This window comes from Herpailurus yagouaroundi, unplaced genomic scaffold, assembly GCF_014898765.1.
Source record: "Herpailurus yagouaroundi ecotype Mexico unplaced genomic scaffold, PumYag 67556, whole genome shotgun sequence".
Lineage (NCBI taxonomy): Eukaryota > Metazoa > Chordata > Mammalia > Carnivora > Felidae > Herpailurus > Herpailurus yagouaroundi.
The window spans coordinates 3,039,315-3,053,356 of NW_024420362.1; the positions used below are offsets into that span (position 1 = coordinate 3,039,315).

Consider the following 14,042-nt stretch of genomic DNA (forward strand, 5'->3'; position numbering starts at 1 on the left):
TTGATTTTTCAATCTTTTCAATGTAAATACACATTCTTTGCTTGAACAAAGTCAACTTCATTTCTTGCTTCCCTCTTCTCTGTCTCCTGCCCACACAATTTGGTTCTTTCTCTAGGCCTTTGCATTGAATATTATTTACGCAATGTGAGAGCTTCTCCGTTGTCTCATCTCCCATATCAAATCCTAGCCATCACAACTAACAATTCCTAAAAGCTCACCTTAAGTCCAGAAATTTGCATGGAGTTTTCTCCAATTATTTTACCTCTATTTCTCTCTTCTGCTTGTGAATTCCTACTACACTTAAAATCGGTATGCACAATTTAAGAATTGATTATTTCCACATATATTACTAAAACTATAAGGTCTTATCCTTATTTTCTAGTCATCAATGAACCTAACACAGTTCTTGGCACATGATAAGCACTAAAGAAAGATTTGCTGATGTTTGAAATTACCCCAAAAGATTGATGGCTCCCCCCCCCCGGATGGCACATAAATTAAAAAAGAAAAATAAGGGGGGCAGCTGGGTGGCTCAGCTGGTGAAGTGACCGACTTCAGCTCAAGTCATGATCTCGCAGTTCGTGAGGGGCCCCGTGGCAGGTTCTGTGCTGATAGCTCAGAGCCTGGAGCCTGCTTCAGATTCTGTCTCCCTCTCTCTCTCTACCCCTCCCCCACTAATGCTTGTTCGTGCTCTCTCTCTCTCTCTCTCTCTCTCTCTCTCTCTCCTCAAAAATAAACATTAATTTTTTTTAAAAAAAAGAAACAAAAAAAAGACTAGGGGCACCTTGGGTGGCTCAGTCAGTTAAGCGTCTGACTCTTGATTTAGGCTTAGGTCATGATCTCAGGGTCACAAGATGGAGCCCCATGTCAGGCTCCACGCTGGGCATAGAGCCTGCTTAAGATTCTTTCTCTCCCTCCCTCTCTCTCCCTCTACTGTTCACTTGCTGTCTTGGAAGGAAGGAAGGAAGGAAGGAAGGAAGGAAGGAAGGAAGGAGAGAAAGAAGGAAAGAAAGAAAGAAAGAAAGAAAGAAAGAAAGAAAGAAAGAAACTAAATCAATTTTTAAAAGCAAACAAATATTAAATACATTCACTATTCTGAATACCATGGTACCTAATAATGTTAAAGATAATGTCTCCTGCCCTGTTCCCTAAATACAGACTGCTTAGTCATTAAGACAAGGTACTTACAAATACCACTCAATTACAATACAGATCATTTTTGATGTATTATGTAATTATGGAAATGAAATACAATGCCCTGAATATAAAATCTCTAAAATACAGCAATAGAAAGAACCTTAAAAAATAATGTAAGCCAATCACTTCAATTTAGCCATTTAATAACTGAACCTCAAAAATATTACATGACTTACCCAAGGTCACACATCCAATTAGTAGCATCTAACAGAGACAAAGACCTAGCCCTCTTGACTGCACATCAAAGGTTGTTTTCATTACACTATGTGGTCATTGACACCAAATCAAAGTGAGATACTTTAATAAGAATTCCTGCTAGCATAAACCAACCTACCATCCTGAGATGGCATCCTGCTCTCCTGAGAACTGAGGTGAAACACCCAATTTCATCAGACTCATAAAAACAGAATCATAAAAATCATAAACACAGACACAACTCTAACAAAAAGTAAAACCTTATAAGACAAAATATACAAAGTATATTCAAATTCTAAAACATGTTCCAAAACCACAGGAAAAGTACTTACCATGCCTAAATTCTCATCACCTGATCTTTATCATCTTACTACTTTGGTAAAATATACTCCAAAAGAAGAACCAAACACATAGAATGCTATAAGCAAAAATTGCTCAATTCCCAAAAGCACAAATTCATATCTAAGGGTAAAACACATCTTTTGTACTCACCGTAACTTTACTTCCAACTATCTGCATGCAGTAGTCAACGGAGAGTAGTTACAGTGTAAAAGAAACAAAAAACAAACAGCAACAGTTATTAGTAATCAGAAGCTTTTCACAGAAGTGTTTAGCAAATTAGTAAATAGCTAACTCTATGTACACTTTAATACTTCAGATCTAGAGTCTAAAACAAATATACCAGTATTAATTTCTACCATATTTCAAAAATGTGTGAAGTCTCGAAATAAGGATTCCTAAACAATTACTACTGTTTGAAGATGTTTTTAAAAATGTACTGCAATGGGCATATATAAGCTAAATATCAAGTAACATAAAATTAAGTGTATCCAGGCATCAGATATTTTACCAGCCCACAGTCACTCAAAAAACATATCAACAGAAAATTGAATTTGTTTCCAAATAATGCTTTTTTTTCCTTGTTATAATGGGTATAATATTAAGGTTGAAACAAGGTGTTTTAGGATATAAATGTTGCATTTAAAGCCATGCATTAAGTTAAGAAATGAATTGTAGGTTGAAAACTGGAGCATTTTATATCGTTATGATTTTAAGGTTGATAATATTGTTTTATAGTATACTTGAAAATTACAAAGAAGAGATTGCTTATAATTCTAGTTTTCTAGGCCATCCTAGCATTTGTAATATAATAATATAATATAATTAATATAATATAATATAATATAATGACATAGAAGCAGTTTATATCTAAACGTGCATATATTCATAAGGATAAAACAGTTCAAAAAACAGAAACTTTGAGCTTTCCTAATAGATAAGAGATAGAATTTCTGAGAGGCAGGATGGTGTTTAAGAAACCAAGAACTGAAATCATACTTCTGAACATAATTTTATGCCAAAACCCTAATATAAATCAAATCATTGTTATCAGAGTCCTACACTTAAATGTCCAAAGCAATGTCCAATAAAGAACTAATTAATCCACAATAAAACCTTTAATCTGATAGCAGTTATTATCAATATGTGTTCTATTTTCCAGCTAGTACTTTAAAAAGAAAACTAAAATATTATTGAAATCCTAATAAGAGCCCTAAATTGAACAGGATACTACAAAACACAAAAAGATAATGACAGTATCCAAGCAAATTATTTCAGAGGAATCCATGAATCTCCAAATAGAGAAGAGCTTTCTTAAATATTCATTCAACAGAATATTTACAGACACTGATTATTTAGTTGAATAAAAGCCTCTTTGGTGCCATTAACAGTCTTCTGAATTGAAAGATATGCTATTGACCTAAATTATTTCCTCCGACCAAAAAGAGATTTTATCTGTCCCTTGTTTATTTAACACAGACATGAGACTAAAACAAGAATACAAGCCTGTATTAACAATTAAGGCAGGTGTATACTCAATGAAATAACCAGAATATAGCCTATTAATAATTCATTATGGTTGAAAAATCCTTGCATTTAGCTAAAGCACATACAGGAAACAGATCAGATTGGACAAGGAAAGCTAAAAGAAACTGGTCTGGTCAGTTTGACTTCAATTGTTTCACCTGAGAAAGAAAATATCTGCTAATGGCAAAAGCAAAATGGTAATACATGTATATATACACACACACACACACACACACACACACACACACACACAAAGATATACTGCAATTTTCAACTGCTTATTTCATGGGTCAATCTAAAAATTCTATAGATGTATTGGGTATCACTATTTTAAATCATTTCCTATTGAGATTTTTATTTAATCAGTAATACCTCTCAAGGGGTCATGTGATTTAAAAATGTGATTTTACATATTTTAAAATCTCAATTTCAAAGACTGTAATTTAAGTTATAAATAAACTAGTTTTTTAATATTCTAATAATGACATTGGCTTTTGGCAAACTAATGTTAGGATTTCAGTGACTAAATTTTCCTCATAAATGTCAATAAAGGCTGTTAAGATAGAACATACAAGATCCCATATATCACTGCTATATTGTGCCTCTTTCAGTATTATGAATGGGTAGGACAAGGTCTGCAATATTAACAAAGCTTGGTTTTCTGTTTCTGAAAATATATGCTGGTGTTTTGAAAAATATAAATTCTTCCAGATTGTTTGTGGCCAAATTATCTCTATGTTACAACTACCATAGGTCAGGTCCATAACCACACTTGCTATAATGAGCAAATAAGTCCAGCCTGTGCAGAGAACAGGTTCTTCTGCACTCCCTTATTTAAAGTCCATTCATCACTGATAGGTAATCAAGCCACTTTTTCCTTTAACATTCACATAATTTAATATTCTCTATTATGGAAGTTTAACAAGAAAAAAACTAAACTAAGCAGTAGTTTGCATCATTATCTTTTAATTTCCTATATATTTTTACTCCATGCTTATTTTAGCAAAGAACATAACAAAACACTGTCATTTGCTTTAGAAATGGGTTTTGAGCACATACCTGTATATTAGTTTCATCTTGCTTTACTGTCCTTACCCAGGAACTCAGGAGAATGATGGACATTTCTTACTGAGCCCATATTTTGTTTTTCAACTCTATGCAAAATGACTAATGCAGGTGGTAAAGAAGGAAACATATAATTTATGTTTAAATTTAACTACAATTCTCACATGTTCCACATGTGACTATAAAACATTCTCCATCAGGAACACTAGCTCTTAACTTTCTTTTTACTTCAAGATTTAAGTTTTGACTACTTATGAAGGATTCTCATAAGGAAGTGGTTATAATGATATGTACTTTAAATGAAGAAAAATTTTCCATCAGTGTATCAATATAGTGAAAAAGCAAAAAAAAGTAGAAGATATACAAAGCATGTCTAAAGCCTAGTGAAAGACAGCAAGATGGAAACTTTGGTTAGACAAAGTTAAACAGCCATACATTAGGCTACAGTTTCTGCAAATATTATGGTCATGATCATGAAGAGGTCAAAAGATAAGAGGATTGTTTGTCACTGAATGGTATCCTTCTCATCTTCAAAATAAAATTACATGAGCAATATTATTTGTTGTAACAACAGAAAACACAGTACTAATTGACATCTCCCCAAGGTGAGAAAGCTTTAAAACATGTTTATCAATAGGCTTTCTTTCATAATATTTGGCCCACAAAAAATATTAGGAAATGAAATGTATAACCTTGAAACTCTAGTGATAAAGTCTATATGATGGCAGGTGCTCATATGTATGTTCAATTAAACAAATAAGGGTCATATACTAAATAGTTATAGTACTGATTTTGAGGCTAATGTCTTATAAAGAATGTTCGTGTCTTTTGAGAAACATTCAATTTCCATCTTTCAAATAAAGCAATTCAAGACAGCTTATCTAACATTTACCCAAATTTTAGCATTTTGATGTGAAAAATGAGTATATAACCTAAAGTGTACCTGTCTTTGGCCAGTTAAAGAGGAAACAATATGGGAAAAAATGAAATCAAGTTCCACATAGAGTAAAAATCAAAAGGTTAAGGAATAAGAGCTTCATATAATCTTCATTATATTCAGTCCCACTTAAATAAAAACAACAAATGATCCAGAGACACTAACAAAATTTTATCATTAAAAACACACGATTATTCATGTATTATCATCTGTACCTTGCACTCAGATTTAGTTACATAGATTTACTAGTGTATTTGCCTTTAGGTGTTTAAAAATATAACACGAAATGTGCACCCTGGATTTCCTAAAGCATTTTACTGTGAACAATAACTTGAGTACAAAAATGAGAAGAGATTCATCAGAATTTCAAAGTAAAACCCTATGCATCACCTAATTCTATTGAAAACAATGCTCATGGCAAATTTCACTTATCACTTGAAACATATTTCTGCCCTTGGATACCAGAAGCAAATTAAAAAACATGCTGTTGCTCTGCTCTGGTAGAGCAGCATTCAGATTTAGCTTGCTTAAACTACAACATGGAATCAATACAATTGTAGAATTCAGAACAAAATGCATCAGTAATTGCCACTGCAATTACTGCACTGAAATAGCAGTAACAGGATAGCCAAATAACTTTACAACATACTTTCCAATGAGGTACTATTTTCTTCACTGGTCAATTTCTTAAACTCAAAATATGTATTTTTAAGTGTAAATGTATGTGTGTGTATTATTTATATATATCCACATAATATACATACCACATACATAAAATCATTGTGTATAATATGTGGTATAGGTGTGTGTGCATATATACACAGTGATTTTATGACCTCTAGTTGTATAAAGCTTTTTACTTATAGAAATGTAAAAGATACGTTTCACCATTTCAAAAATACATTATTTTCTTACAAAAAGAAATCAAACCTGAAGTCTATTTTCGGAAGCACCTTAGGAAGTAGAACAAAGCCACATATTCCATTAAAACACTAATGTTTTTCCTGAAGAAAACAAGTCTTTCCAAATAACTCTACTTTCAAGTCTTCAAACTCAGAGATGTGATTAAAGCTCCAATTAAGCACCCCCTTTTATATTAAACTAAGCTGTACAATAACAATTATGAGGTAGTTAATATAGATAGCATCACATAAAATAATTAGCATCACATAAAATAATGAAAAAAAAAACTAAAATAGCATTATTAAAAATATTGATCAAAATTTCCTGCAGGGAGAAACCAGACATGACACTTTAATGTAAACTTAGTTAAAACTCGTGAATAGACTATGTTTGTGTCTTCTCCCTCAAAATTTTCATATAACCAACAGTATATTTAGTGGAACACCTACAAATTGCTCTCAATTTTTAGGAAGTGCATAAAACCACTGCCCCAAAAGTCACTGGATTAACTCACAGCCTTCTATCCTTGGTCTGCATTGTCTTAAATAATGGAAGTCTCTCAAATTATAAAAAAATTTGAAACAGGGCATATACTAAATGTGTAAAAATACATGTATAAGGTTTTTCTGAATAGTCTATATATAGAGTATACTGAGGCAAGAACTTGAAGACCTGGGGTTGGTTTCTTTTTAAGCAGATATTGCTGACCTCATTACGGGAACACCAGGAAAGTGCCACTACTTACAGATTTGGCAGTAGCAGAAATATACTGGACAACCATCTCACGCTTGGTGGTAAAATCTTTGTTTCGTAAAGGAGCTTTCCGTTCTTCATTAAGGTTCATGTCCTCCTGTTATAAAGAACATATATTGTAAACATTAACACATTTCTGCTTAAGTTGCAAAAATGATTAATAAATATTAATATTCTCTTTTAAAATAGTCATGCTGTGGCTAACAAGAAGGATCACTTTGGTGGATCTCTCACTATTATTTTTCACTCTAGATACCGTAACACTGTATAAATTTTACCACATATTCATGGCTCCTATCTCTACCTATTCAACGAATGAGCAGAAATAATAAATATTTTTAAACTATTCCAGAGAATAAATCGACAGTTTTATAGCATAGATCATACAACCTTGGCACAACTATTAATTTACACGGATAGCAAAAATAAACAAACACTTTACTATTTGGCATATGTTCCCTTAGGATCACTATTATCCAGAAGAGCAAATATGATTTTTAAACTGACAGGAAATATAGATCTATAATATGCCACTGAAGAAACATCCTTCAGAAGTTGCTGGATTTGGAAAGCAAAAAAAAAAAAATAAATAAATAAATAAATAAATAAAATCAGAAATATAATCAGCTGTGTTTGGATGACAAAAATCACTCATCACTCATTGGAGAAAAAAATACTCATTTACAAGAATACATTGCTTTGAAGTTCAATAAGTTTTTTTTTTTTTAGGTGTAATACGGTGGTTTTATTAAAGCACCAGGACAGGGGTGCTTGGGTGAAGTTCAATAAGCTTTAATTTGGCTGGGAATCTTTATTTTGTGATACATACACATATAACGTTTTCCCTATGCAAATTACTTTTCTTCATTTTGAAACTCATATTAACCCTTGCAACATAATAAGACACTTTTGAGGGGTCACAAAATCAAGTTGGAAATGACAATGCTTCAAAAAGCAATATCAGATGAAAGGAAACTTACAGAATGGGTGAAAATATTTCCAAATCATGTGTCTGATAAGGGACTTGTATCCAGAATATATAAAGAACTCTAAAAATCAACAATAAAAAGACAACCCAACTACAGATGAGCAAAGGATTTGAATAGATGTCCCTCTCAAAAAGATATACAATGGCCAGTAAGCACATGATGTTCAACATCATTATTCATTAGAGAAATGCAAATCAATACCACAATGAGATACCACCTCACTCCCACTAGGATGGCTAGTATACAGAAAGATAATAATAACAAACATTGGTAAGGATATGGAGAAACTGGAACCCTCACACATTGCTGGTAAGAATGTGAAATGATGCAGCCACTTTGGATAATAGTCTAGCAGTTCCTCAAAAAGTTATGCAAAAAGTTACCTCATGACCCAGCTCATACCCAAAAGAAATAAAAACGTATGCCGACACAAGAACTTGTATATGAATGTTCATAGCAGCAGGATTAAAGGGTAGAAACAATCCAAATTTCCATCAAGTGATGAATGGATAACGAAAGTGGTATGTCCAGTCATAAAGAAGAACGAAGTACTGATAAATGCTATAGCATGATGGAACCTTGAAATCACATAATGCTGAGTGAAAAAAGCCAGTCACAAAAGACCACATATTGTATGATTTCCATTTATACTAAATGCCCAGAATTGGCAAATCTATAGAGACAGAAAACAGATTAGTAGTTGTTAGGGGCAGAGGAGAGGGAATAAGAGTACTGGGGTGTGACTGCTGATAGGTATGGTGTGTTTGGTTTTTTTTTTTGGAGTGATAAAAATGTTCTAAAATTGTTTGATGGTTTCACAATTTAGTTTGAATATACTAAAAAAATACACTGAACTATGTATTTTAAGACAATGATTTTATGGTATGTGAGTCATATTTCAACTTTAAAAAATAAGTACATTTATCACTTTATTTTCTTAATGCTGGCTATTAATATTTTTTAATCATGGAAAGTAATGGGCACTAAAAATATCAACATTATTTTTTTTAATTTATTCATCTCTTTTGAGAGCAAGAGAGCATACTAGTGAGCAGGGGAGGGGCAGAGAGAGAGGGAGAGAGAATCCCAAGCAGGCTCCATGCTGTCAGAACAGAACCTGATGCAGGGCTCGATCTCACTAACCACAAGATCATGACCCAAGCAGAAACCAAGAGTCAGACACTTAAACACCCAGGTACCCCAATATTAACATTATTTTTAAAACTCATATAAGGAGCCATGAAAAGAAATCAAACTGCATCTATGTATAGAATGGTAACTTCACTGACAGCAAAAGTCTCTTGATCTATATTTGCATGCATTGTAGTGACTCATGATTTGTTCAAGGTCAATACTTAATACATTTTATTTATATGTACATAGGATTCTTCTTCCTAATCACCTGTATCACTAACTCTACCCCTATCTTTCCTATCTTATCTCCTTATTTCTCATTTGTATATTTTCCTTCTTAATGACTTACTTGAAGACAGAAGACATCTTTTTCCTCTCTCTCACAGGCTAGATTTAGCATTGTAGAGTCAAAGTAGAATCACAGAAAAAAGGCTGGATAGCACTTTTAATGTAGTCCACAGATGCTCTGAGTTGACTTCAACTAACAGAGAACCTACCACCTCACAGGCAGCCCATCCCATATTAGGGAAGTGTAATTTGTCCAACTTTTTTTTTGGAAGACTAAATGTAAAACATGTACAATGAAACAGAATAGTAAGTTAAAGTGGCAGAACTATATCATCATTCTTTCTTTTCTACTTTCTAAATATTGAATCAATTATTTACTGGACAAGTGCCATGTACCAAGGACTATGCTACAGGAGTGCAAATTGAAAGACAGCTTGTATCCACAAATTAAATGAGTTATTTATGAAGCACTTAAAACAATGCCTGATACTTAATAAATGCCTATTTGTTAAATAAATAAAAATAAATAATTCATGGTCCAGTAGGGAAAATAGATATGCAAACAGAGGCACATATTTTCACAGAGGCACATGTATGATAGTTTTGTAACACAGAGGATAGATGGAAAGATCAGAAAAGTCTTTACCAGGATTTGGGTCTTAAAGGATGAGAAAAATATTAGTGAAGGCAAGGAGACTAGCTAGGAAACCACAGTGGTCTTCTGTTCTATTTGGCTGCTCAACAGCATTTAATTTTAATACATCTTCCCAGTGTCATTCCCACCTAAGCAAGAAAGAATCCATAAAAACTACATCTGCCAGATTGCCTTATAACTAGAGTACAGACATGTGGCTTAGTTTCCACCAATGAAATGCATTTCTAGGATGTGTGGATTCAGAAGTAAACTATGTAAGGAAGCAGGCCACAAGTAAGTGCCATTTTGCTGGCATGGGTGGAAATAAGAGGTGATATGGTTATGGAAGTGTGGGCAGCATCTGCATGTTTTTCATGACAGTTTGACCAGGTGGTTCCAGGGTGGCAACAGCTCCTTCACTGAACTCTCTATTTCAGCTGTGTGGTTCTGGATGTTATTCCTGTAATATTATCTGAAGCTTGTCTCTACAACCCTCCTGATTAAAGAGCTATTTAATATGTTTTATAGTTATATATAGCTAGTCAGAAAAGATTCTCTTATATTCTATAACATAGGCTACTGAAGTAATTCATGAGACTAGTGATAAGAGTCTGAATTAAGAGAGACAGTAGTCAGTCTGGACAGAGGTTAATAAATTCAAAAACCATGTAAATGGTATTTGGAGGCATCGTTCTCTCCTTAAAGCTAAGGTATACCTACCTACCTGCTTCAACTTATCTTCATGTGACATGGCTTACCATCCATATTTATTTTTCTCAAGTACTCTGTAGTTTGATAAATACAAGGAAGGAAAGGACTACTACCTCCATCATCTTCAAACACTTTACCTCTATTAATTCAGCCTCTGATTTTATGACCTTATTGGCAAGCACATCATTCTGCTGACTCATAGTATGTTTCCATCAAAACCCCTAAGCACTGTTCACAAATGCTAGGCTAGGTTTCTACTGCCTCAAAACATTCTGGTTAAATTACAGTACCCTACAAATGTGGTTAGCATGAATCTGCATACCCTAAGTAGAATCAACTCTGGAATGCTAACAAGATTGAGTGTATCTGTACGCCTCACAGCCAGGCCTAAGAATGTGGCAGTACCACCTTCAGCACTCTCTAGGTAGAGAGTTGGCTCTCCTTCCAGTGATGTTTCTACATTATAATGTGCCTCCATTAAATTTTTAATGGCCTATAGTGCTAATATCATGCCATCAGAGTAAAATCATGGAGATAAGCATGACAATAAAGGGAATATGAGATTATATGCCTCAGAAGAGTTCTATCAAGTTAAAGTATGGTCATGAACACTAAGCTTGCTGTATATTAACTACCCTTCAAAGAATACTAGATTTTAGTGTTATCATCACCTCTCTAGTCTCATTTTTTACCAGTTTTCATCTTACCCCTGTATTTTAATAATACAATATTGGCTGTAATTTTTCTACATATACTATGCTATTATACATTTCCATTACTCTGTTCATGATGCTGTTCTCTCTGCCTAGAATGCTGCCATCTTCATCATCCTATTAATCCTCTATTAACCCTCACCCCATCTCAACCCACTCCATCCCACCCAAATCCTTATCTAACTCTTATCCTTTTGATTCACCTTCAAATTTCCCCCTGAAACACCTCACTGAGAAATGACTATCTGCATTCTAGTCTTCCATATTAATTCCTGTATTACTAGCACTTAAATTGAAACTATCTGATAAGTCCATCTTTTCTAAACTCTAAGCTAGCTTGAGGGCAGAATCTGGGTCTTTTTTACCTTTTTCTTATAGAGAGGAGGGAAAAGGACTGAGGGAGGAAGGGAGACAAAGGAAGAGAGAGAAAATGAATCTTAAGCAGGCTCCACGTTGAAGGGCCCAACATGGGGCTTGATCCCACAACATGACCTGAGCCAAAACCAAGAGTCAAATATTCAACCAACTGAGCCACACAGGTGCACTCCCTTTTTTATCTTTAGACTCCCAGAAAAAAGTATAGTTCCTGGAATTCTCTAAGCATTTAATAAATACTTGTTGAATCAGTGTGAACCTTTTCTCTAAATATTTTAATTTGCTTTACAGCCATCAGCAATTTTTATACCTATAAATTTGCTGCATAAGTTGACTGAGAATAGGTACCATTCATATGAACAGAGAAGACCATAAAGACTCATTTTATTCTTATAGAAATAAGAACCATACTGCTAATTAGGCAGCTAATATTTCCAAATCATTAACTCTAACTTTATAATACAATCATTAAACAGAGCAATAATCATAATTCAATATTAATTGTAAACAATATAACTGAATGTGAAACTCTTCTAAACACACTAGTTCTTACAGTACTTCAAAACACAAAAGCAAGCTTTCAGTATGTTTAACATTTAGTTACTACTTCTATAATACATGAGAATATAGTATTTTGTAGTTTCAAAAAACATTGTTTGCAGTCTAAATAACTGACCATTTACAATATTTTTAAAGTCATATTTGTAAACAATAAACCAATTTTTCTCCTTCCATATATGCCATGATGCAATGTTCACACTGTATGTAAATTCATGTCCTCAGAAAATAAACATATTTTTAAAGTTATTACTGGGGAGCCATATGAGAATAAAGTCAAATCAGAAGGTTAAAAGTTGAACCACCTCCCTATTCATTTTTGTTCATTCATTTATTCATTCATTCATTCTCTCTCACTCTCCTCCCATCCCCTCTCACTCTCCCTCTCTCCCCTCATAAATGTTTAAATGAGTAACAACATAATGTTTAAAACTTTCTTATCTTCCAAGACTATTTTTTTTCTTAACTCTTCCACTGATTTCTATTTTGCATTATGAGAAATAAACGTCAAATTTTATGTTTTCACATCTTTTTCCTTCCTTCTATAGATTTGCTATAAATTTCGATATATTTTCTATAAACTGTTTCTGTTTTTCTGCAATATGTCTTCATGCCAGTTTAAGGCTGAATTTTCCACTTGCTGTTTTAAAATCTGAACTTGACTACACCATCAAATGCTTGCCCTCTTCTTTCACTTCTCCACAGTAATTATTCAAGTATTCTTTAACTTCTATTTTGATGGGAACTGTATCCCTGAAGAGAATGAACCAATGATACCCTAGTACCTAAAAATATGCTCTAGCATGAACAATGATTATGTTATGTTTGATTACTTTAAGGTTATAAATGGGTTCTTACAGCATTTGTTTAGTTTATTCTTTTCTAAAGATACATTCCATAATTCCTCTATCATCTGAACTTGAAAGGATTGAACATTTCTTTCTAAAAACCCAATAAAATTTTCAAAAATTTGCTCCATTATTAAGTAGTTGGCCAATTCTACCTGATATTAAATAACTACCTCAATGTTTTCAAAAGATCCAGTTAACTTTACCCATATAGACTGTAGTCATAGAACATATAAATCTCAGATGGTAAAAAAATTTAAAGGAAAAAAATTGTCAAATACAGTATCTCTGAAAACAATATAAAGCCAAAGGCAGGAAAAAACATGACATTGAATGAATGTTATTGAGTATGGTACAAACCTATTTCTGCTTTCAGGTCTTATTGGAGAGATGCAACTTTGAATACCTACATATACCTCTTTACCATCAGTAGGGTAAATTCAGAATGTATGTTTAGATATTAGAAAACAGTGAAATGCTATTTTCACTTTCCCACAATCCTTACTCCTGAGCTTAACATGTATATACACAAATACGCACAAAAAATACAAGAAAATAAGTTTTAATATCTAACATGATAACACTGGATCCATAGGCCAAATGGTACATGAGGCATCATAGGGAAAGAGTGGGGTATTCACAATGCAAATCTGTTTACTGTCAGTGTACTAAACCACACTGCAGCTTACATGTACTTGGTTTAATGCATTTACAGGGTATTTTATATAGTTTTAACTAAATCAGTCATCAAAAATAACCGAAAATTAAAAATCTGTATTCAAAGATTTCGGCAAAGACAAAAGATTGAGGATAGCAGGATGAACAGCAAAAATTCAAGCACAAGCAGACAAGAAAATGTTAGACTGCTACATCTCC

At 33.3% G+C, this 14,042-nt stretch overlaps 1 protein-coding gene across 4 annotated transcripts in view; it reads right to left on the reverse strand.

Moving 5' to 3' along the window:
• Positions 1-14,042, reverse strand: part of DIAPH2 (diaphanous related formin 2) — a 1,032,498-nt gene that overhangs the window by 931,925 nt on the left and 86,531 nt on the right. For 3 of the 4 annotated variants that reach the window (XM_040467675.1, XM_040467672.1, XM_040467676.1), the window contains 2 exons: positions 6,909-7,013; positions 1,885-1,905 (listed from right to left, as the gene is read on the reverse strand). In XM_040467675.1, coding sequence (XP_040323609.1) covers positions 1,885-1,905; positions 6,909-7,013 — 126 coding nt within the window. The remainder of the gene's footprint in view (positions 1-1,884; positions 1,906-6,908; positions 7,014-14,042) is intronic. The other variant, XM_040467674.1, reaches the window with a different exon arrangement.